Below are 25,609 nucleotides of genomic sequence, written 5' to 3'. Positions count from 1 at the left end.
TTGGAGGTGCGCATCGCCTCCCACCCACTTGGTAAACGCTATCAGGGTTTTAGCTCTTTTAAATTAAAAGAAACGAGGATTCTTTGTGGGGTGGGGTGGGTGTGGGGTGGGGATAAAGACTGGGCCAACTGAGGAGGGCAATCTTTTCCTTCCACCCAGCCCCCCCCCTTTAACCGGCTCATTTGAAATTGTAATGAGTTGTATTTGATCAAGCGTCTGCTATTACAGAGAGTTTGTTAATATTGATACCCAGGGAAAGAAGTCGTTTCAATCACAGAGTAAATAAGCCGGAGGAGAGGGTGGGAAAAGAGGAGGAGGAGGAGAAGGAGAAGGAAGGGCGGAGTTGTGGATGGGTGAGGAAAGAGGAGCGGACCGCTCCAAAGGGTTACAGGACCAGGATCCCAGTGTCGGCTCTGGGCTTAATGCGAGTTGAGAACGGATAAAAAACCTACTTTTTCTTTTAAACTGCTGCCGGGGTGTGTGTGAGGCTGGTTATTTTGTGTACGGGACGAGGGGGGAAGAAAGGGAGAGAGAGGCCCCCAACGAAAAACCTTGAGCCCCCAGCGTTTTGGGGAACCGGTGCCCAACGTTCTGGAGCCTGGAAGGCGCTGAGCGTTTCTGAGGCTCGGATGGTTGCGCGGCGGTTGTTGAAGAGGGCAGAAGGGGATCCGTGGGTCCAGCCCCACATGCTTTGGAGTTGGGAGCCTGAGGCTGGGTCAGGAGACGGGGAGAGATGGAGGGTACCCACTGCGGATGCGCGCGTGTGTGGAATCCAGACCTAGACGGCTAAGTAGGCCGATGCGCTCAGCATTGCGCTACGCAGCCACCGCGTTTCCCAAAGCGCGTTAGGGACCTTTTAACCGGAGGATCGGTTCCTTCTGTGCAAGCAGTGCCGCGCACAGGGCTATTCCCAACACAGTATGAACCGATCCCCAAAAAGCACACCAGATCGGAAGGGGAAATTCCCTGCCCCATAAAAAAATAAAAAATCGTTTAAAGTTATCCGTTAATTCGAATTGCCTGAACGCGGCCGTTTCAGGCTGCGACCGGCAAGTCACTCAATCCGGAGCAGAAGAGGCGCAGGCCGCTTAGGAGTTAAGCGCTTTGAAGATCGCCAGATTTTCAACCCTCTTTTCTTCTTCTAGGCACAAAAGGGATACTCGCCTTTCCTGAAACACACGCCGAAGTTGTGGCTTTAAAAAAATAAATAAATTAAAAAGCAGCTCTTTGCAGGAATGGCAATGCTTTGGAGTTGGAGAGGAGGAGAGAAGGATGAGGGAAGGTGCAGATAGTGGGAAGAGATAAGGAACAGCCCGAGGGATAGCAAAGTCTCCTCTCGGAACATGTCCGGCACCATATATACAAACACACCCGCACGCAAGACACACAAGGTCCACCATCAGTTTATTGGTCTTCAGCGAGTAAAAAAAACCAACCCATTATTAACACTAATGGGAAAAATTCACATCAGGTGATTAGAAGGATTAAGGAGAAAAAGTTGAAAAATGAACAAGGCTAAGAAAGCGAGAAAAGGGAAGTTAAGGAGAAGCAAAGAAACTTTAGTTGCTAGGGAAGTGAGGGGAAATGATCAAAAAGGGAAAGTCAGTTAATATGTAACCAAAATAACACTTCAAAGCGCAATCCAATACACATGTATACTCAGAAGTAAATCCCACTGAGCTCAATGGGGCTTACGCCCGGGTAAGCAGGCAGAAGATGGCACAGCCTGTCAAACGAGTGGGTAGAAAGAAGAGCGGAGGAAAAGTGCAGCGTGCGGCTGCCGCCATCGCCTTTCCCCTTCGAAGCCCCGCCCTCTTCCTCCATGGCCCCGCCCTCTCCTCCCCAGGATTCCGCCAGGGAGACGAGCCCGCTCGTTTCCGCCACCAACCTCGTCCAGCCGCCTGCTCAGGGTGATTGACGCCGCTCTCAGCCAACGCCAGCCGTAGCTGCGGAGAAGCGGCCCCGCCCCCTTGGCCGCCGCCGCTGCGGGGCGGGCGGGCGAGCGAAAAAGTTTGCCGCGATTGTCCTGGGAGGGCGCGAGGCTTAAAGGGCGAGCGGGCGAGCTTCCTCTTTTCAGCACCCTTCGGGGTCCGTGATGGATGGCGAGGAAGGAGGGGCGCGAGGAGGAAGGGGGAAGGGAGCAAAGGTGGGAGTTGCTAAAAACACACACATACATACTAAAATCCTAGAAATGTAACTTTTCCCCTTTTTATTTTTATATTTTTGCGGGGGCTTTAGCCAAAAGATAGGGCAAACATCCATACAGAAGAGACCGGAGATGATTTAACAAAGGTACTACTGAGTTGGTTAGCTTCGAAAGTCCTCAAATATTGCTCTGAGACCGAAACTTTAAAATGACAGCTATCCATTAATCAGTGCTATTTGTTCCAGCGTGGGCGATGGCGAGGCGATGAGGGCAGCAGCAGAGATGCTTATTCGACCCCTTTGCAGTTTGCCCGTCTCCCCACTTCTCTGCTGCTGCCATCGTCGCCTCTCAGGACCAACCCCAGTTTCCGAGGTCTTAAATAAGTGGAGACCACCACTCGCCTTTTGCCTAAACCACTTTTTTCTTTCTTTCTTTCGCATCAAAAGAAAGCCGAACGCTCTAACAAGATACGATCCTTACTCGGAAGTAAGTCCCTCTGAAGCCCGGGAGGCTCCTGAGAGAAAACATGCAGGGTGAGATCGGGTCAGTTTTTCAAGGAGGATGAAGACCCTCCCTCCTCCCCAAGATGCTGCGATGCCATGCACACTTACCTGGGAACAATCCCCATTGCAAACAGTGGGACTTACTTCTGAGTAAGCAGGGCACAGGATTGAACCCACACTTTAAAGTTGGCTAAATAGGATAACATTAAACACTTAAAAGTTGGCTAAAATAGGATAACATTTTCCCCCCTTGGGGAAAAAAAGAGAGGAAGGTGGGGGGAGGGAAGAAAAACTCCTGGAACGGGAAGAAGCAGCCCCAGCCAAAGAGAGAGAAAAGTTGTGGGGGGTTGGAGCGCATTCCTATAGTAACAGGACCGGCGTGCTCAGTCCCAGCTGGTTGCTAAGAGGGTTAAAAACTGTATCCAAACAGCTTTTCTGGTTAGGCTGGGGAAGGTGGAGAGCGCGCGGGGGGGGGGCGAGAGAGCGGGGGGTGGTGGAGCGGGTGGAACCCTTGCCACATGGGCCGGCTCATTGGGCGGGAGCGGCGGAGAGACAAGGGTCTCCAGCAAATCAGCGGCTAATTGATTAAGGCGAGCTCGTTTGAATAGAGCTGGCCCTGTGCCAATCGCCTTTCAAAGAGCCCCCTGTATGATTAATCGCAATGCATTATTGATAATCACAATTATAGTAAGACACATGCGCGGTGCGCGGAGGATCGGGCAAGCGGGAGGAGGCGGGAGAGGGAGGGGAAGCGCCAGGAGGAGGAGGAGGAGAAGGAGGGGGGCCAGGCTCGATTTCCGTAATTTTGAGAAGATTTTTTTTTAGTAATTTTTTATTCTGCCCCAGCTGATGTTTGCGCCAGCATGTCGCGGAGGAAACAGGCGAAGCCGCAGCACTTCCAAACCGACCCCGAGCTGGCCTCGAGATCTCAGCGCAATGGTGAGCTTTTTTTAAAGGGGGGGGGCTGAGCAGTTGCGTCCTGTTGGGGTGGCTTTTTTTTTAAGGGAGGGGGGACCTTTTTTAAAAAAAGAGAAAAAGGAAGAAATCGTTCTAGCTCGCTCTGTCCTGCGAGCGATTTCCCTCACTTCCGAACCATAGAACGCTGATATATGTCGATCTCTTTCTTGTTAAAGCGATTGTGGATTCCCCCCACAAACAATCGGAACAAACTTACCTTCGGGGTTAGAGACGGTGGAGGGATGAGAGGGGGGAGAGAGAGAGGCAGAGAGAGACTTTGGAAGCAAGAGCGAAGTTGATCAGCTGGAGTTGTGACTTCTTGCGGATGGTTCGAGTCCTGGGTGGTTTCCTTCCTCCTCTCTTCCCGCCCCCCCCCTCAAGCCCCGTCGCTGCCCTCTGTGGATCTTTCCCTCGCTGGATCGTTTTCGATCTGGCAAGCGGAGACCGGATCTCTCTCAATTAGCCGCACCGCCCCCCTTCCCTGAACACGCACGCTGCCACTCGCACGTTGATCGGAAGCGGAGTTGGGGATTTCTCTTTCCCCACCTCCCCTTTGGGAAAGATGCGCAGGATCTTGACGCTCCCCCCTTCTCTTTCAGGGGGTGCATCTCTGGGGGCCTGAATCTTAAAATAAAACATAGTTTATCCAAAGATCCCCCCCCCCATTTTTTAATGGAGTGTTTTTCGGCTTCCCTTCCCAGCCTTGCCTGAGAGGGCTGCCCTGGAATATTGCAACTTTCCCCCCTCCTCTCTCCAACGTGAATTTTAGAGGAAGTTAAAAAGGGTTGTTGTTTTTTAATCCCACGTTTTCCGACAGCGGGGGTAGGTGGGAGGTTGGCAGCGCCTCCTTCGCTCCCGGCTGGCCGCGATGGGTGAGTGAGAGCGAGATCTCCTTTTCCTGGCGCCCGGCGCGGTGCACTCCTTCTTTCGCTTCCTTCGTCTCCCTCTCCTCCTCGGCGTGCCCAGCTGGCCGGCTCAGCCTCTGCTCCGCCGGGCTCCAGTCTCGCGTTGAATTTCCTTATCGTCGTTTATTGCTCTGCCGCTGCGGCGGATCTGTGTTCGAGTTTGCCCTTTTCGGTTACGATAGCCTTTTTTGGGAGGAAGAGGGGGGTGCCAAAGGTTCTTCGGTGCGTACGGGAGACTTTTGCGATCGTGGGAAATTTCCATTTAAAGTGGTGTGTGCGTACGTGCGTATCTCGGTATGTTGCGGGCCTTCCTTTTAATGCCTTTGGTATTGATAATGCGGGGGGGGGTCGTAGAGAGGGGGCCCCGTTTTTACCTGTGCCTGTGAAAACTGGGTGAGTTGCTGAATTTGGGGAAGGGGGAGGCGAAGCCAGCGAAGAGGCCTGTCGCTGCGTGCATGGATCATCAGCAGAAAGTGGGGGCTTTTGGAAAAGCCCCGAATCCAAGAGAAAGTTTTCTTTCCGATGCCAGGCTTGTCAGTTTCTCCAGCGGGCAGAGGAGGAGGGCACAGCAACGTGTCTCTTGCTCCAAAGTTGTTTGTGGGTGCGATATACTCGGATCGTCAACAGGAGATGCAAAGTTCTCCGTTTGTTTTTAGCAGAGGAAAGTGGGGGGGGCGGGGCGAGAAGGCACTGTGGCAAACCTAAGAACGGAGAGCGTCCCTGCGCGACCCTCCGTTCCTCCTCCGCCGAAGAAGCGGTGGAAGGTGGCCAGGATCGTTAGGGGAGGATGGCAAGAGAGGGGAGGATGTTTGTGGACGGAGCACTTTTTCCAATGAGGCTTACTCGGGAGTAAACCTCTCTTTGAGTTGACGGCAGTTGTAGAAGTGCGAATTGGATTGTGGTAACTCTTACTAAGTGCGTGTGTGCTTTGGAAAAATCTTTTTCATCTCCTTAAATTTCTGTACACAACAGATAATGCGCGTGAGTTTGTAAGTGGATTCAATGTCCGCATGTAAAGTATGCAAAATGCGTGGTTGCTTAACACTTTTTTCGGGGGGGGGGGGTTGAGAGAGGCTGTAAAAAGAGAGAAATTGGTGGTGTAGGAGGATGGCCTGCTCTGCCCAGCTCTTGTTCAGATGTTAGGGTGGTACTTCAAGGACAGTGGGCAGCCTGATAAAAGCAGACTCTAAAAATCTTCACAGAAGGATGGTGACCATGTTGTGTTTCCAATAATAGCTACAGATTGTATAGAAAGAATATATATATATATATAGTTAGTGTGGGAGCTCTTCAATTTGATTATTTATTTTTTTGCAAGGAAACAGCCCTAATCCTCCTTTTTAACAACTCTTCCTGCTCTCCTCCTTTGCCTTCACACACATACAAACACCCTGCACGTTTCCAGAGCAAATTTCTGTCTGTCTTAAGGGATTTGGCGGGGGGGGGGGTGATCTGCAGGAGTCTGGGTGCAGTGAGTCACCAATAGAAGCTGTGCCTCTCCCACAGTCCCATTTAAACCCCCAGCTTAGTCATTAAAAGTAGCAGTCAACAGACAAGCCCCCTCTAGCCCCCGAACCTTTCAGCCTTACCCAGATCAGGGCAGCCAGTGCGGAAGGCATGGAAGTTCTTTCATTTGTCCTTTTCATGCCAGCTTTATGCCACCACTCCACTTTTTTTTAAAAAAGTATTTCTCCCCGTTTCCATAAGCTACCATATCCTCATCCCTCATCCCACCTCCACCCCCTTTGTACTGAAGAGACCTTGGAAAAGTTCAGCAACAAATTGAGCCAAAGGAACTGCAAGCAAGTTTCCCTTGGTGGCTTTATTATAAGGCAACTTTTTGGTACCTTAAAAATAATAATAATGTCCTATCATTTCTCAAATTCTTGACAAACGTTGGAATTCTTGTAAGGAAACTTCTTGACCTTCTTTTTTTGACTTTGGATGAGTTGATGCCCCTTCTGTTTATTATCTAAACTCTCTTCTCAGAAATAGGTCGGGCGCATATATTTTGCAACTTCATTTATCTGCCACCAACTCCAGGTTGAAATTTCAAGAATACACTTCAGATCGCTCCTTTTTGTTTTTATCGTTATTCCTCCACAAGAGTTCCAACAGAAGAACTCTGTGGTCTTCAAGCTGGATCAGGGATAGGAATAAGCAAATTTATTTTCTTTACCTTCTTGGGTGCAAGAGAGGGGCCTGCTTCCCCCCACAAAAATAAAAATTCTGCTACTCTCTGATAGGTCAAGGCATCTTCGATTTGTTAAGACCTAGCTAGCTACAATTCTCCACCCTCTATATTTTAGTCTCTGGATTCGTTTTCTTTGTACGCCTCTTCCAAAACCACCCTGCTGCAGAGTTAGGGAGGAAATTCATCTTAGGGAGTTTTCATGCCTGTTGCTAACTTGATGTGCTTAAAATAACTAGATTTCATCAAAGCACAATGATACGAAGACAATACTGGTCCAGCTCTTTTTAGTCACTAGCTCACTTGAATTAACTATATAATGCAAGCCAGTTTTTCTCACCCCCCCTTTTTTGTTAGTTCATTGTTCTTCGGGAGAGCATTTCTAACAGTTAAGCTATCTTAGTCTTTCTTCTTCTCCCCCTCCCCTCCCCTCCCTTACTGGTAATAGATTTAGGTTATGGCTCCCTTTACATGCTTGGACAATAAGTTTGACTAAGTTGCCTGGAGGCTATATTTTGTAATAGTGTTAACAGGATTGAGTGTTGTAATAATATTGGTATACAATGTTGCTGCTAAAGCCTTCAATACGGACAGTTTCCTTCACTATATGATCTATATTTTGATGCCCTAAAATTGCACACAGCCTTTCATGTGTGTGTGTACACACACACACACATACACTCTTATCAAGCTGAGATTAGGCAGGGTAATTAAAAGCTCAGGAAAGCACGGTGTTTTCTATCACTGTTAATCTAGAAATAATTGCTATGAAAACAAATTATATATCTTACAAATAAAATGTCATAGAATTGCCCATTTAGAGCCAGTTTCATTTTCTGGTTATTTCCCCACCCCCTCTAGTAATCCGTTTTAGAATCCAGATCTCAGAAATTTCTCAACCTGCAGCTGTCTTTTTAAAATCATTTAAAGAAACACTTGTCCTTCTGTGGCCTAGTTTTTATCCATCTTTCTTGAGAATTTTATACAGGTACCTTTTCTGACGCTTTGCTATTAAAAGTTCTGCTGGCCTTTTCTCATTCTTTTCATTTGTGCTGCTGAAAAATTTAGGACTGGCTTTGGTGCTGTTAGGCGAATTTTTTTTCCCTAACAGTGGAAACGGTAGAGCAAACATCTGGAGCTCCAGACATAAATTGTATTCAACAAGTCATTGGCTGCTGCTGGGGAAAATACACAGCTGAAGAGCTGCTTCTTGAAATTTAGGGTTCTAATCCTATCCTCATTTACCTGAGACTAAGCCTTTTTCATATTCAGTATGGCTGGTTTTTGAGGAGACATTTGGAATTGTCCTGTTGCCTAAGGTTTCTAGAATACTTGTTACATTTAGGGTTGGCTGTATACTCCCCCCCCCTTTAAGCTTCATCTTTTTAAAAAATAGGGTAATGGCCTAATCTTAACACAGAAGCAGTATTTCTGGAGCAGTTTTTTTCAGTCTATTGCAAAGACTGGGACAGAAGGATAATCCAGAGGATACAAGGTGCTAACAATTCCCTTTGGGCATGGGAAACACAAACTCTGGGATTCATAGTGAACTATTAACCTACCCTGACTATCTACACATTTGACATAATTATCCAAGTTATAATTAATTACATTTTCAATTAACACCATTTGAAATCAGGCTTGCTGAACAATGCTCTCTCTCTCTCTCTCCTCCCCCTCCCTTTATTACAAGATGAGGCATTTCTTTTCAAAAGACTGAACTATTTTTGGACAATTGTGTATGTACTTACATTTTAACAAAATAGAATATTTGAGACGAGTTCAACACAGGCAGAAATGCTAAGAATAAACCATGAAAGGCCCTCAATACTTTGATTCAGAAGTAAATCTTGTTATAAATGAATGGCAATTGCTTTCGTACAGATGTTTTAAAGTTGCAGTTCTACAATCAGTGTGAAATAATTTTGAGTCTGGGGTTGTGTTCGCGAAATATCATCCTTTGCCCCTTTCCGAGCTGCCTGTTTTGTGTCCTCGGAAACCTCATTTAACTTTTGTGCAATCACTTCCAAAAGTAGCTGTTTAAATGGATTTTCCTTTCCTTTTCTCCCCGTTTAACTCCTGATAAAGATCCTTTCCAGAAGGGTGGACTTCTTAGGTGTGGAAACATCCTTTTTGTTGATCACTGTGGCAAATCCTATCAGCTGGAGAAGGGAGGGGAGAGCTGCAATAATTTGATAATAAGCTGGTGGAGAGTGATTGTAGGAATAATCTTCCAGATAACCACTGGAAAAGGCAACCTGAGAGAGGACCCAAATCAACGCTTCTTCTCCCTTTTCCAAAAGTAGATGGTAATATCTCAAATATATTTTTTCCGTCCTTTTCCGGGGGGGGGGGGAGCCAGACTTGTCTCCCAGCAGTGGCTTTGCTCAGAGGGCTATTAGTTGGGGATGTTTGGCCAATCCGTGCTAGGGGGAAACCTCGGAAGTGTTTGGATGTTTTAACCTTTGCCAGCCTCCTTCCAGTCAAAGGTGACAAAGTTCAGATCACAATATGCAGTTCAATATCTTGCCGGTGACCCCCAAATAGAGTCTTGCCAGGCGCTTAGCAGGAAGCTGGTAGTTTATTTTAGCTTCACCTTATCAGCCTCACTGCTTTTGCTAACTCTTATTCCCTTGTCACCCCCTTGGATGCCAGACCCCCAAAGAGGGGATTGACAGCCAGTTGCCACAGCGCCTTTGACACCCCCCCCATTCCAAACAACAGGGATTTGGTTTCTTGTTCCTTTGCCAATGTTTGCATAGCCAAAGTTTAGATATTGCTTCTCCTCCCCCCCCCCCTCTTTCCCCTTCTCTTTGGTTTCTCACTGGAACAATGAAACTGCTCTGAACTTTTTGGGAGAAACTGTTGCAGCAGGAACCCCACCTAGTGTTCATTTTGATTCAACTGTAGGAAAGTTTTCTTTTATTTTAAGTAGCTACGTAGGTAGGTCCGGCTCCCGGCTTTTAAAAATAGAAATGCTCACAAACAGTGCAAAACAATTAACAATTGGGTTAATTGAAAGGCGCGTCGGTGTATTTGATCTCGGGTGGAAGAATCCTTTTCTGAGGGGTTTCAAAGGGATGGTAGCAATACCCAAGTGTGCTAGTTGTTGTAGGGAAGGATGGAAACTGTGGGGAAGAGAGGGTATATATTCTTAATATATTGCCCCTATAATGTCTCTACTAAGGTTTGAATATAAATACAGCTGTGACCCCCGCCCCCCAAGTTCATTTTTAAATTACTTATGAGAAGGAAGAGAATATGTTTGGCCTGGATTTGCATATGCATATCCTAACTTATCTATCAACTTTATTCTTGTAACGGAAATATCAATGTGAAGTTGTTCTGCGAATGTCCAAAAATGCATTCAAAGAATATTTATTCATAAAGTGGAAAGGTCTTGTCCAATCTCATTGCTTTGCAGATAGACATTTCGAGCGAAGGGGTTGCCTCTCTTACAAGATTTGTAGAAGATGACTGAATGTTTGAATTTTTCTTATGAAGTTTTTGCCTCAAAGCAGTTCAAAGTTTCTCTCTTTGGAGAAAGAAATCAGGTTGGCATGAATAAGTTAAGATTAGCAGCAGAATTCTTGCAGTTTTTGTAGGAACCTATTGATCCAGTGCTTGATTGGTGGATGTAGGCCTTGGAAAACAAAGTTCCATGGGTGACATTTTTCTTTTTTAAAAAAATAGGTGTCTGCTGTTGAAAACTTCATTTTCTTAAACACATCTTGATATAAATACATCTCTTTGAATTTTCTATTTCAAAAGTGCTGCCTGCAGATATATTATCATGCTTCTTTTTAACAAGATCTATAAAAGATCAAATCTTTCTGTCAGGTGGTAGGCACAGTTGCTTTGGTTTATCATGTTGCCAATTACTCTGATTAAAAAGACGTTAAGGAAACACTGCCTTAATTTTTGTTTCATTTCGGGGTGTTTTTTTGGTGTGGTTTTTTTTTTTTTTAAAAAAATATGACTTTAAAGAAGTGGAAGCTGCTTTAAGCTGTAATGTCTTTCAGTTTCTGAAATTTCTAAGCGTGTTTTTAATGAACCTGAGAAGCAATTGTGAATTTAGGTTATTCCTGATTAGCATGTGAGCATTTTCCCCTGTGTGTGCCAAACAGTGGTAAGAGGAGACAATGCCAGTGTCAGTTTTAGAATATTTAGCATGCACATATCAAATTTGTTGAGGGAAAAAAATAATCACTAGGTATTAACGCTGGGGAAATAAAGTTTCCCTTGCGTACGTCTTTTGGTACAGGTTTTGCAAGAAAATCTCATCGTTTTGTTTCTTCTTAATTGACCCTTTATGAGTGCAGTATAATATTTCTTTATTTTTTTTAAAAAAAGCAATGGGTACTTTAAATCCTGTAACTGGAACATGTTGTGCTGAGCATTGCAACTTAAGGTAGCAAAAGAACAGCGAGCGCTGCAACATGACATGGAAGACATGTTGCATTTTGTGTGCAGAGAGAAGTATCAGGCAGGTAAAATAACAGGGCCTTTGTAAACCAGGATTATAATAATCTACTGCAAGGGTGAAGAAAGGGAATTGGAACAGGTTTTAATTTTCAGTACAGGCTTGCTAAATATTTGAAGCAAATCCATTGTCATGTGTACAATTCATCAGTTCATTTTCTGATTTCTCTCTTCTCTCCCCCCCCCCCGGCAAGTTATTTAGTTTTGAATCTGTCATTATTTGTCTAAGCACAGCTGACCAAGCAAAACCATGTTTTAAAGTGGGCTTTATGTTTTGATAAATGTGATCTGGTTGAAAAGTATTTTCGACTGAATGTGGAGCTTAATAGAACATGCTGACATAATAGTTTTAATGCATTTTGTTGAAAATGTGTGAACAAACAGAATAGCTTTTGTTCCTTCATAATTGGCTGTAAAAGTAGATGGAAACATCACCATTACATATGGAAATGTGGAAGAGAGAAAGGAATAACATTTTCGGTTGGCTATATTCAGAATTGGATTCCCTGGTTTTAAAATAAGCATCTAAAATGGATGCCTCATTTGAAATTAGTTGTCAAAATACAATGCTCTAAATGGAATGTTTGTCACGATGGATCTATATATTTTATTCTGCATGAAACAGGGAAATAACTAAAACAGTGTTTGCAAATAGGCTGCATTTAATATTTCGCCTTACCTTTTTTAAGCCTATGAAGCGAAGTAGCAAAATTGCAGCCTTAATATGCTAGGATGTGATAAGAGGCAGGACGACCAAATATATTATTTTAAAATGGATTGAAAATGATCCTTTCCCAGTAAAAACCTGTGTAGAGGGGTATCTATTTTTTTAAAAAAGAAAATAATGCAAAGACTGTATGGCACATTTGCCCCATAGTATATCTTGAAAGGAGTTCATTTACTCTTCTGTATAAATGCAGAACTCTAAAGTATTTGCTGTTTAAGGAAACCGAGCGAAGTTTTCTCTCTCTCTCTCTCTCTCTCTCTCTCTCTCTCTCTCTCTCTCTCTCTCTCTCTCTCGGTGGGTCCAATGGCTGTGTAAACTTGGATCAGTTTTAACTTGTAAAAGCAAACTCTTCTTCACCCCCCCCTTTTTCCCAGGAACTTTTAATGTTCGTTTTCTTCTGAGATTTAATTTGGAAGTCATGGAAACTACCTATTATCTGATTTTAGTGTTGCAGCAAAACAGGCAGGGAGGTAATCCTTGAATTAAATGAGCTCCCCCCCCTTCCCTGGCTTTCTAAATTGACCACACACAATCTGTACAACCAAATTCTGTGTCCTCATGCTGAGAAAACAATAGGGAACCATCCTTTCTTTTGAATAAGATCAGCTAGTTTGAAGTCAGAGGCTTCTTCTTCTTTTTGTAACGATTAATTTACAAATGGATCTTAGCGATAAGAAAAGGGAGCAACCAGTGATAACAAACATGAAATGAAAGGGGGCTCTTCTAATGAAAGGTTCCAAGTTATCTGCTAAACAATTGACGAGTTAAAAGCAAATAGTTTTGATATGCACTCAGACAAGGGAGATTGCAGAGGGTTATCAACCTTAACAACCCAGATTGATTTCTTATTGTATAGAAACATTTTCTCTTAACAGCTCATCTTCTTCTCCCCCCCTTTGATGATTTCTCCCCCCCTTTCCCAGAAATGTAAAGTTTTTAATGCTGCTTTTATAGATATGAGGTCATACTCTGATCTAATCTCCATGGTTGTAAAGTACAATGACTACAGGCAGTTGTGGGATCTTGTATACTCACAATGGGGTTACCCAGAGATTTACACCGGTACCACCGAGGTTAGAATGGGCATCATAAAAGGTAACTTAACACCCCGATCCTAAGCACATTTAGTTGGATGTAAGTCCTGTCGATCAGGGATTTAAGATTTCCAACTGATGCGGCGATTCTAAGCGTTCTTATGAAGAAGTCGCCACATTGAATTCAGTGGGGCTTACTTTGGAGTAAGTGTGGAAATCTGTGCTAGGAACCTGCAGTTCTGGACAAAGCAATTGACTAGCAAAGAAAAAATGCATAACATGTTGAGGGCGACTTAGGGGCTTGTGGAGCTATAGCAGAGTGGAAAGGACTCCGCGGTCTTCAAGTAAGCATCATAAGTAGGATTAGGCAACAAATGCTTGATTGTGAAAATATGAATATTATTCTTTGACAAGGGATTTCTCATTTTTTTTCCATTTTATGTGTAACAAAGGCTTTAGATGCAGTGGAGTGAACTTTGGAAGGGAAAACCAATGTTTTGCAGGAGGATCAGCGTTAGCTCTGAGTTATGCAGGAATGGGAAAGCTAGCTTGTTTGTTTGTTTCTCGTTCATGTCAACCTGAAGCTTGGGTGATATGTGCTCCCCCCCACCCTTCTCTCCCGCCCCCCATTCTTGTCAGCAACTGATTGGGACCTTGAACGACTACAAATTAGTTTAGTGACGGGGTGACTGTCACTGATATCTTTGAATCGGTTGAGGATGAACAAGGTTGACGGGGAGCTTGAGAGTCTAATGAGTCCTTCAAATGCTTGATTTGCCACTCAGTGGACAACTAGGCAATAAGCAGTATGAAACATTGGAAATCAATACCTTGCTATGGAATTTCATTATGCCCCAATGTCTTTGGTTCATACTATTTTATCTTTTGATGGATTATCTGGAGGAAATGATCATCCAAGACACAGGTAGCCATAAAAAGCTCCCATTGTACAGTCTTAAAAATCAGTCATGGGCAACCTCTGTGAAGTCACAATATTGATTTTTTTCACATGTATGGCCAGTCTTGGCCTGTCTTGGTAGTGGAAGAAAGCAGAAGATCTCACCAAAACGTCTTGGAGGGAGAAAGAAAGATGCAATGCAAGGCCTACAAGTTCCTTCTCTGGTGCTTGAAGCCATGCACCGTTGCCAGGAAGCGATATTTACAGGCTAGGGAAGGGGAACACACAATCCCTAGATGGAAATTTGCATGCTTTTTTGGTAGCTTCCAGCACCCCAGTTCTGGCACCAGTACTCACTGCCTGAACCTCCCACCTTCCTTTGCAGATCCAGTTAAGGCTGTTATTTTCATGCTGTGTGCCTTTACAGTAGCCTGACCAGATAACGTAAAAACAAGGCTAACGATGGAGGAAAAATGGAATGAATCAACAATATGTTGTGCAGAATACAAGCATAATCAGCCATAGCATGCGAAATGGCACCTGGTGCACTAAACGGCGCTCTTCGTTTCGGCCGCCTCCATGTGTGCAAGAGTCGAATTGCATCATTTGCCCCTTCACTCTCATCCAGAAATTTAATTTCTAGGGATCATCTAGACGGGGCCTGAGAGTTTAGGCCAGATGTAGTCTATAAGCTGCCCTCCAGATAGACTGCAACTCCTAGAACCTCTGACTATTGACCATGACAACTGGGGCTGATGGGAGTTGTAGCTCAAAATATTTGGAACGTGCTACATTGGCTACCCCTGCTTTAAGACCATGTGGCTGCACATTGACTTTTTTAAAGTCACTCTCAAAGTAGGGAAAGTAACTTATTTATCATGGCCAGGTACCAGAAAATCAGGGAGATCTTGGGGATACAAGCAAAGGGTGTAGGAAAGTGAAGGGGTGGCTGAAGACTAAGCAGGAAACCTTTTTGAGATAGATGTGCTCTAGCAAATCTTAACATTGCCTATCCTACAGGCCAGATTTGTGTTTCTGCTCAGTTGCTAATCTTGCTCTTTTTCTTACCCCCTCCCTTTGCCTTGATGTTTTAGGAGACACGCAGAAGGGTCAAACAAATCGAACCACCAAGGCGAAGGATGCCCACGTCTGTGGCAGATGCTGTGCTGAGTTCTTTGAACTATCGGATCTCCTGCAACACAAGAAGAACTGTAGTAAAAATCAATTAGTTTTAATTGTGAATGAAAATCCTGTTTCTCCTTCTGAAGCCTGCCCTCCCAGCTCCCCTACTGATAATCCTGACGAGCAGAGGAATGACACAGTTAATAACGTGGATCAAGTAGACCGCAGCAGCCATCCTGAGCGTAACAACAAACTTGACAAAGAAGAATCCATGGACGTGGAGGCTTCCGGCGTTAGTAACGGCACTAGCGGCAGTTCCCAGAGCGCCAGCGATAGCGTTGCAAGTGGTAACTGCTCCACCATGGGTACCTCAGCTATCACAACCTCTCTACCTCAAATAGGGGACCTGACAACGCTAGGCAACTTCTCGGTCATCAACAGCAACGTCATCATTGAAAACCTTCAGAGCACGAAAGTGGCGGTCGCCCAGTTCTCGCAGGAAGCGCGGTGCAATGGCGCCTCGGCAGGCAAGCTGGCCATCCCTTCCCTCATGGAGCAACTGTTGGCTTTGCAGCAGCAACAGATCCACCAGTTGCAGCTGATTGAACAAATTCGTCACCAAATATTATTGCTGGCTTCGCAGAACGTGGACCTGCCAACGTCTCCCAGCCCCTCTCAGAGCACGTTACGAACATCTGCCAACCCCTTGTCCACGTTAAGTTCCCATTTATCCCAGCAGCTGGCTGCGGCGGCTGGGTTGGCACAAAGCCTAGCTAGCCAGTCTGCCAGCATCAGTGGTGTGAAGCAACTGCCCCCTATACAGCTACCTCAGAGCAATCCTGGCAACCCGGCGATTCCATCCAGTAGCGGCTCATCTCCAAATATTAACCTGTCTGCAGCGGCAATTACGGCACCATCCTCTGACAAAGGGGCTACAAATGCTGGTGGCCCGCAGCTTGGCAGCCCTCCAGTGACGGCGGCGTCCTCACCAGCTTTTGCAATAAGCAGTTTATTAAGCCCTGTATCGAACCCTCTTCTACCTCAACCTGCCCCTAGCAACTCTGTGTTCCCCAATCCTTTGTCCAGTCTCGGAACGCCTGCAGAGGATTTGAGCTCCTTGGCTGCCCTGGCCCAGCAAAGGAAAAGCAAGCCCCCCAGCCTGGCCACCTTCGAAGCGAAAAGTGCTTCAGACGAAGCATTCTTCAAGCATAAATGCAGGTTCTGTGCGAAAGTGTTTGGGAGCGACAGTGCCTTGCAGATCCATTTGCGTTCTCACACCGGGGAGAGGCCGTTCAAATGCAACATCTGTGGAAACCGGTTTTCCACCAAGGGGAACTTAAAAGTCCACTTTCAGCGTCATAAAGAAAAATACCCTCACATTCAAATGAACCCGTACCCAGTGCCAGAGCATTTGGACAACATTCCCACAAGCACAGGTATCCCCTATGGAATGTCGATACCGCCCGAGAAGCCTGTAACAAGCTGGCTGGACAGCAAGCCAGTGTTATCCACTTTGACGACATCAGTTGGCCTACCGCTTCCTCCCACAATTCCGAGCTTGACCCCTTTTATCAAAGCAGAGGAGCCTCAGCCCATTCCCATCACTCACCCTTCATCTAGTCCCCCATGTTCTGTGAAAAGCGACTCTGGCTCCATTGATCCTGCTGGGAAGAACTCCAATGGGCATTTAGTTGAAGGGGAGGCAGGCCCCTTGCTGTCCTCCAATGACAAGCCAGAGGAAAGCACCCAGATGCCCAGCGCCTCTGCTAGTCTTAACAGTTCTGTAACCTCACCGGCAGCAGATTCAGGTTCCATCAATGTGGTCACTTTCACCAATCCACTGATGCCTCTCATGTCGGAGCAATTTAAGGCCAAGTTTCCATTTGGGGGGCTGCTGGACGCAACACCAACCTCTGAGACCTCCAAACTGCAGCAGCTAGTGGAAAATATTGACAAAAAGGCAACCGACCCCAATGAGTGTGTCATTTGCCACCGAGTTCTTAGTTGCCAGAGTGCTTTGAAAATGCACTATCGCACACATACTGGTGAAAGGCCCTTTAAGTGCAAGATCTGTGGCCGCGCCTTTACGACAAAAGGAAATCTCAAGACCCATTACAGCGTTCACCGTGCCATGCCCCCGCTGAGAGTGCAACACTCCTGCCCAATCTGCCAGAAAAAGTTCACCAATGCCGTTGTGCTACAGCAGCACATCCGGATGCACATGGGCGGACAGATACCCAACACACCTGTGACAGAAAACTATCCCGAGTCGATGGAATCTGACACGGGGTCTTTTGATGAGAAGAACTTTGATGATCTGGATAACTTTTCTGATGAAAACATGGAAGACTGTCCCGACAGCAGCGTGCCAGATACCCCGAAATCCATTGATGCATCTCAAGATAGTTTATCATCTTCCCCATTGCCACTGGAAATGTCAAGTATTGCTGCTTTAGAAAATCAGATGAAGATGATCAATGCGGGGCTTGCTGAGCAGCTTCAAGCAAGCTTAAAATCTGTTGAGAATGGGTCGGTGGAAGGGGACATCATGACGAATGATTCGTCATCCATTGGTGGTGATATGGAAAGCCAAAGTGCTGGGAGTCCTGCTATTTCAGAGTCTACCTCTTCCATGCAGGCCTTGTCCCCTTCCAACAGCACGGCTGAGTACCACAAGTCACCGTGCATCGAAGAGAAACCACCAAAAATGTTACCAAGCGATTTTGCCAACGGTTGGCCTCCAGCCCTTGCAAACGGTGGTGCTTTGGATTTGACGTCTGGCAACCCCGAGAAAATGATTAAGGAAGAGTCCTTGAGCATGCTGTTTCCTTTCCGAGACAGAGGCAAGCTGAAGAACACGGCCTGCGACATTTGTGGCAAAACGTTTGCATGTCAGAGTGCCTTGGACATTCATTACAGAAGTCATACCAAAGAGAGACCATTTATTTGCACAGTTTGCAATCGTGGCTTTTCCACAAAGGGTAATTTGAAGCAGCATATGTTGACACATCAAATGCGAGATCTACCATCACAGCTGTTTGAACCCAATTCAACCCTTGGCCCCAATCAGAACTCTTCGTCAGCGATGCCCGCTAACTCACTCTCGTCTCTGATAAAGACGGAGGTTAACGGTTTTGTACACAGCGCTCCTCAGGACAGCAAAGAGATGTCGCCTGCCCTGGTTCCTTCGGGGCCTCTGCCACCTTCAGCTACATCGCCAGTCTTGCTTCCGGCTCTCCCCAGAAGAACGCCGAAGCAGCACTACTGCAACACGTGTGGGAAAACCTTCTCGTCCTCCAGCGCTTTGCAGATCCACGAAAGGACTCACACCGGAGAGAAGCCTTTTGCCTGCACTATATGTGGAAGAGCTTTCACAACAAAAGGCAATCTTAAGGTACTTCCCTCCCCACCTCTATATTCATAATACTCTGTCTTGCTTTTGGCATCAAATTGCACTTGACATATTTGGGCCTGGTTTGTGCATAACCATGGTTTATTCAACAAACCACAAGTTTCCCCACAGATGATCAAATCAAACCACCTCTTGTTTCTGTTTTCCAACTTCTGACTTATTCCTTTGTAGTTTGGTTGAGTGTCTTGGGTGGGGTGGTCAAACAAACCATGGTTAAGGGAAGGGTGCTGGGTTAGCGCAGTAAGGTGAAGCAATAGTTAAAATAAACCAAAGTTTGTAAGCCAACCATGAGTCATGGCTTCAGATTCAGGTTTGTTCGCATGAAACAAATCATACTTAACATCCTGGGCAGGGTTCACACATGACACTATACCATGGTTTAATAAATTGTGGTCTAGCATTGTGTGTAAATTGGGCATTTGCATTGTGTGTAAATTGGGCATTTGTGCATCCTGTCTTTTGTCTGCAGCCTCCAGGAGAGCTCCACATTTTTTACATGGCAAGCCTAAACCCTTCCTGTACACTGTAAATTGTGAATGGAATACACTCATTTTCACATGTATGGAAACCTGGGCCAAATTGTGTTTTGTAGCATGTGTTCTTAGATGGACCTTTTCAATCCTTTTATGGTTCTTTGACGTGCATACCCAGCAATGGTGCTTGCTGCATGTAATGGAGGGGCAATGCCCTCAGATTACTGATACCTGATGGTGAATATAAAGGGGCAGGAAGCTCTGTTTCGCTAAGGCAAAAGCTGTGTGTGTGTGTGTGTGTGTGTGTGTGTGTGTGTGTGACTATTCCATGCATTACCCCATCTACTTATAAAGAGAAGGGTTGGTTTGCTTTCCCCAGGACTTCCAACTATGATTTTTGGGACACGGGAAAGGGAGGGGGAAAGCTTCCGCTTCTGCTGAAACCCCAGGTTAGAAAGGTAATCTGGGTATTGCTTCCATCAGTCAGAAGATAGGGCTCCGAGACCTCAATATCCTTCATCCCTACTGTTTTTGGATATGATATCAGTGGTGTCAGGTGCCTGGCGGGGCAGAAGGCAGGGGGCACAACAGGAGATGGTGCCAGAACCGATGACTGGCAGAGCCAAGTAATTCTAGTTTTGTCCCAATCTTCCTCCCTGTTGAGTTTTGTAAGGGCAACACTGAGATTAAAGAGTAGGTTGGAGGATGGATGGCGGCTAACAGATTGAGGTTGAATCCTGACTAGACAGAAGTACTGTTTGTGGGGGACAGGAGGCGGGCAGGTGTGGAGGACTCCCTGGTCCTGAATGGGGTAACTGTGCCCCTGAAGAACCAGGTGCGCAGCCTGGGAGTCATTCTGGACTCACAGCTGTCCATGGAGGCACTGGTTAATTCTGTCTCCAGGGCAGCTGTCATTCAGCTCCACCTGGTACGCAGGCTGAGACCCTACCTGCCTGCAGACTGTCTCACCAGAGTGGTGCATGCTCTGGTTATCTCCCGCTTGGACTACTGCAATGCACTCTACGTGGGGCTACCTTTGAAGGTGACCCGGAAACTGCAACTAATCCAGAATGCGGCAGCTAGACTGGTGACTGGGAGCGGCTGCCGAGACCACATAACACCAGTCTTGAAAGATCTACATTGGCTCCCAGTACGTTTCTGAGCACAGTTCAAAGTGTTGGTGCTGACCTTTAAAGCCCTAAATGGCCTCAGTCTCCACCCCCATCATTCTGCCTGGAAAATGAGGTCCAGTACCGAGGGCCTTCTGGCGGTTCCCTCGTTGCGAGAAGCCAAGTTGCAGGGAACCAGGCAGAGGGCCTTCTCGGTGGTGGTGCCCGCCCTGTGGAACGCCCTCCCATCAGATGTCAAAGAAAAAACAGTTACCAGATTTTTAGAAGACATCTGAAGGCAGTATAGGGAGGCTTTTAATGTTTAATAGATTATTTTATTTCATTTTTCTGTCGTAAGCCGCCCATAGTGGCTGGGGAAACCCAGCCAGATGGGCGGGGTATAAATAATAAATTATTTATTTATTTATTTATTGGGAGCTGACAGGCAGTGTCCCAGATTGGCCTAGTGGACCAGCTTCCACTATGCTATTTATTTCTTTTAAAATATTTATAGGTTGCCTTTCCGGAATAAGGCCACTCAAAGTAGCACACAACAGTATTCTGCACAGTGAATTTCTTAATCTTTTTCTTCGTTTGCCAAAAATGTTTGCTTCTTTTCTCATGCTCATAACCCAACTTACCGTATTCTCCTACATTACCTACGGGAGTGTACCAGTGTTAGTAGCTAAGATATAGAATCTACCGGTAATCACCTAATGGCGCCTTAAACCTAGGTTACAGTCATCACAATGAATTGTCTAGGTGTCGTTTCCCTGCCCCCCTCCAACTGATTTTTTAAATCATCTTTATTATTTCATTTGGTTACCTATTTATATTTCATAGAACAAATCTCAGTGTGGTTCGCAACACATTAAAATGTCAGATAAAACAATCCAGAATAAAACAAATACAAGCTTCAAGGAAAATCTTTCAAATCCTTCTCTTAGTGACATTTTACTTTCCCCAGTCGCCAACTTGGCATCCACAGATCTCCACATGGTCGCAATTGCACCCACAAAACACACCTGGTGCCTGGCGAGTTTCTAACACTGGAGTGTGCATGTGGCTTCTAAGTCATCACCTATCCAGCCACTTATTAGCTTTAGCAAGATGATGGCTTCCTGTGCATCCAGCTCAGGCTGCACCCAGGAATGTATTCTCAGTTCCTGGCCAATTATTTCCATGCATAACAGGTAGAAGCATATTTGCATACATCTGTGTTAATCTAATCACTGTTTTTGTGTTTGCAAACTTCACTCCCCCCCCCTCCTTTGGTGAATACAGAATTTTATAGACTCCCCAATTAAAGACACTCAGAAAGTGTACTTTGTATATATACTCAGAACAGTGAAAGAATCCTCTCGTTACAGTTAAGCTACTCTTTTTGTAATGTTAAAGCAGAGCACCACAAAGTCCTAAATATGAGCAAGATCCTAGCTTTAACTGCAAATCTAGCTGATGTTTCTTACTGGCATGTGTTGAAAAAGCAAATGTGCTTCATTTATATAACCAGTGCTTTTTTTTCCTAAAAGAAAATGTTTAGGGGTACTCTCATTTTCCTACTCATATTGAAATACTGCCCCTCAGTGAGGCCAAAATTAAATTCACAAAATGTTTACGAGTATGCGTACCAGTGTCGTCGCCCCCCCCCCCCGAAAAGAGGACTGTATATTACACTGGTGAAGCACTTTCAAATGCGCATTTCCCCTCCACCCCCTGCGGATGGTCTTTTCCTCTTGAGATTTTTTGCAGAGGCGATACAAGATGAATAACTACTTTCAGGGCATCTGACCTGCACGTTAAGCTCTCCAATGAGCAATTAGTGAGGATTTTTTCAGCCCGTTTAACTGGACATTTATAGGGGAAAGGGGTGTCTCATAAAGTACAGTAGTTGGCATTGTGATGGCAGTGGGTGGCGAAAAGAGATCGAACTGTGCATGGCCACACTAAACAAAACACATTTAATAAAAGCGAGGGTTGTAAAGTCCATCTTGTAGGCAGGAGAAACTTAGGCTGTTAGTTGAACCAGATGAGCTGTCGTTGGTTATTGATTAAAAAGAGGAATTTTAACCTTTTAGCCTTTTGCATGGCCTTCTAGAATGGGAATGGTCGATGTCTGTATTCTAGAAGGGGGGGGTACACACACACATTGCTATCCAGGCAATGGTCTGAGGAATGAAAGTGCATATTGCAGCATAAAGGGCTCCCCTGCAAAGTGGTTAAGCTCCACAATAGTGGTGCTCTGTTCTGGCATCAACCCAGGCCTATCATGCCCAGCAAGCAGGTACTTCAAAGGTTCTCTTGCCTCTGAAATCCCAAAGAATGATGTCTCATTAAAGGTGTGAACTAGCTCTATTTTTGCGCAACTTTCAATGTTGTTTCCCCAACCCCCCTTCCTTGGCAAGGGCAAAGTGTAGGCAGGCTGTTTGAACCTCTTCCTCTTGGTGTATGCTTGCTGCCTCTTTTCCCTTCCCACCTTTATTCAGTCACAGAACTTGAGGGAAGTCTGGGTAGAGTTCCTATGTGGTCCAGACACCAACCAGGGCCAATCCTACATAGCATTCAGTAAGGTGTCTGTGTCATATGTCCTCAAACTAGACTTGGGGAAACCTGAGGTGCCATAAACAGCCTGCAGCCTGCCCCCTGACCATCTATCTGCTATAGATCTCAGGCCCAAGGCCTAAATATGCCCTGCCTCAGGCCACCCTCCTCCTTAAGTCATATCCCCACTTCTCAAGCCATAACCCTCACCAGCATTGCTTGATACCACCTTTAGGGGTGGGTTTTGCTTGGCTCTCTGATGATTCCTCTCACTTGCATGGAATGAGGACGGAGAGAGAGAGAGAGAGAGAGAGGTGTAGAAACTTGCCCACTTTGCAAAATCATGCATATATTTCTATATATCTCTACCCACTTTGGTCTCTGGCCCCACCCAGCCTGGCATGTGGCCCCTGGACAGTTGCCTAGAAGGGAATGTGACCCAGGGGCTCAGAAGCTATTCCCCACCCCTTCTGTAGACCTCAAAAACCAACAATGGAGACGCGGTGTTTTCAGGTATTTTTGACCGCTGTGAAAATAACGGCTGCCGCTGCTAACCAGTCTCTCTTTCAGGTTCACATGGGGACGCACATGTGGAACAGCACACCTGCCCGGCGAGGCAGACGGCTTTCTGTGGATGGTCCCATGACTTTTCTCGGAAGCAACCCTGTAAAGTTTCCAGACATCTTTCCAAAAGAGTTGGCCGTGAGGTCGGGAAACGGAGACCCTTCCAGCTTCTGGAATCAGTACGCCGCAGCGCTCTCCAACGGCTTGGCGATGAAGACGAACGAGATCTCGGTCATTCAGAATGGTGGCATCCCTCCAATCCCTGGGAGCCTGGGCAATGGAAGCAGCTCCCCGATTAGCGGCTTGACGGGCAGTCTGGAGAAGCTCCAGAACTCTGAACCTAACGCGCCTCTAGCTGGTCTGGAGAAAATGGCAGGCAGCGAGAATGGGACTAGTTTCCGCTTCACGCGCTTTGTGGAAGACGGCAAAGAGATTGTAACCAATTAGGACACGTGTTACGAACATTCCGGCAGATATTGCAACCTAAGGTTGTGCAGGTTTTTGTTTTCTTTGGAAGTTGGGGGGTGGGGTGAATTGACAAAGTGACATTAAAAAAAAGACATTCTTTTGTACCCTGTTCGACATCTAGAGTTCTAAAAAACAGCTTATTTATTAGTGATATAACTTTTTTTTTTTTGCTTTGCAAACACATGCAAGCATTAACTTTGGTCTTCTGTATTTTGAACTAAATACTAATTGACTAGAGTGCTGTAACATTTATGGCAATGCAAGTCTGTTCAGCTAGGTGGTCTCGTTCTGGCATTTAACTTATTTTCTATATCCAGTTTAACATGAACTTTTTGTGGGGGCGACGCAATGCCTCCGTAATCCATTTCTCCCCCCCATCACCCCCCCTCTCGTAACAAAAAGTCTGTATATGTGTATACTTCGATCCCGATGGGAAAAAAGAGATTTATCGGCAAATACGTTGTTTAATTCTCCAAACAGATTTGCGCACAGGATTTGAAAATGGACAATATAAAATTCAACTATATGCATCCTCCACAACAGGCTCGATTTGTTTTTTTGGTTTTGAAATTTTTATTCTAAAATTAAAACAGCTTTTTTTTTTGGTGGGGAGGGTGTGTGCGTTAAGACTTAACTTTCTCCCTCCTTTTTGAATTGTCCTTCATACTGTGCTTGAGGTTTTTGGTTTGTTTTTGTTTTTTTTACTGAAGTTGTCTTAGATGTTAATAAGTTTCTGTACAGTAAACAAGCAAGCAGATGATTAGAGGAGGTCCAAAAATGTTTTTGGTAGTTGAAACGTTTTGCCTTGTAGGTATATTCACAGAGAGAGAGAGAGAGAGAGAGAGAGAGAGAGAGAGAGAGAGAGGGAGAGAGAGAGAGAATGGGGTGGAAAGTGCTGGACATTGTGCTGCTATAAAAAGCATCTTGATCAACCTTCCATGGACAAATTCAGATGCTCCTGTATATACGATGAGAAATCTCGAGTTCATTAAAATGTACATATGTTCCCCGTGAGCTCAAACCCAACTTCTTGACCAAGAGAACAAGAATAGTGTTTGTTTTATTTTGTATCAGGTCTGGGGGGTGAGTTGGAAGAATCCTTTGGACTGTTACATGCACTTTCTTGGATAACTGAAAGTAAATAGGTCCAGTTTCTTCTAACATTTAATACTTAACTAACAGCAGAGATACTGTAATTTTATGCGAGTAATCAAATACATTTTTTCCCAACAGATGAAGTTGGTAATTTTCTCCGTGTTTGTGTTTAAAAGAGAGGGGCTTTTCTTCCATAACGGCTCTGGATGTGGCCCTTTGGGTTATATGTTCCTTTTAAGAAAATAAGGGGATGCGGTATATGACATTACACAGAGGTGTACATGCAAGTATACTACCCCCCCCCAAAAAAAACTTCATGGCCAGTGTTCAGGAGGGATGATGGGAGTTGTAGTCTGAGACATGACTCACTTAGGTCTGTTAATTTCTGTCGGTCTAGTGAATTTGGTTGGATAGAAACCACCTTTTTCTATTTATCTCTAATCCAATTCTGGGAATGGCTTCTCCCTTTTCTTCTCCTTCAATCCATCCTTCTCTTGTGTCTCTCTCCTTCGAGTTAATTCTCTTCCTTCCCTTCCACTGGTGTGGATCTTCCCTCCATCGCCTTCCTTGTCTTCTCTCCCTTTTTCCCTTTCCTTCCCTTCAACTTGGTAAGCTACTCCCACCTATTTGACCCGTATATCGGAAGCTGCGATGGCTGGCGTTGGCCCACCCAAAAGCCATGCAGGTGGGACCACAAAGCTGAGTTCCATCTGAAAGTAAACGAAGGCTCCCTAGCAGTCCCCAGTCCCCAATGCGAAAAACTCTGCTCTTGAGTAGGCTTGTAAATGGCTACTTGTGGCTAGTCAGAATTTCCTTCAGGACAACCAAAGTTGATTGGATTGCTTTTCACCTGGGCAGTCAACCTGCTACAAATGACCAAAGCAGGCATTGTGTTGAAAGGGCTACTAACTTGAATAGACATTTTTACAAGGCTTCTATAGAGCAGAAAGGAGTCTGGGACTTTCCATAGAGTATACAAGAA

At 45.4% G+C, this 25,609-nt stretch overlaps 1 protein-coding gene across 3 annotated transcripts; it reads left to right on the top strand.

The window, feature by feature from the left end:
• Positions 1–3,313: 3,313 nt before the first annotated feature.
• SALL1 (spalt like transcription factor 1) lies at positions 3,314–25,049 on the top strand. 3 transcript variants are annotated; one of them, XM_060276069.1, is made up of 4 exons: positions 3,314–3,336; positions 3,496–3,588; positions 14,938–18,359; positions 23,071–25,049. In XM_060276069.1, the coding sequence occupies exons 2-4, from the start codon at positions 3,513–3,515 to the stop codon at positions 23,509–23,511; spliced, it is 3,939 nt and encodes a 1,312-aa protein (XP_060132052.1). In that variant the 5' UTR covers positions 3,314–3,336; positions 3,496–3,512; the 3' UTR covers positions 23,512–25,049. The 3 variants fall into 3 exon arrangements, with proteins under 3 accessions (XP_060132052.1, XP_034975779.1, XP_034975780.1); XM_035119888.2 differs by lacking the exon at positions 3,314–3,336 and having other exon boundaries at positions 3,352–3,588; XM_035119889.2 differs by lacking the exons at positions 3,314–3,336; positions 3,496–3,588 and adding an exon at positions 3,652–4,478.
• The last annotated feature ends 560 nt before the right edge of the window (positions 25,050–25,609 follow it).

Source organism: Zootoca vivipara, chromosome 6, assembly GCF_963506605.1.
Source record: "Zootoca vivipara chromosome 6, rZooViv1.1, whole genome shotgun sequence".
In the NCBI taxonomy this organism is placed as follows: Eukaryota; Metazoa; Chordata; class Lepidosauria; order Squamata; family Lacertidae; genus Zootoca; species Zootoca vivipara.
This window is presented reverse-complemented; position numbering and strand designations above follow the sequence as displayed.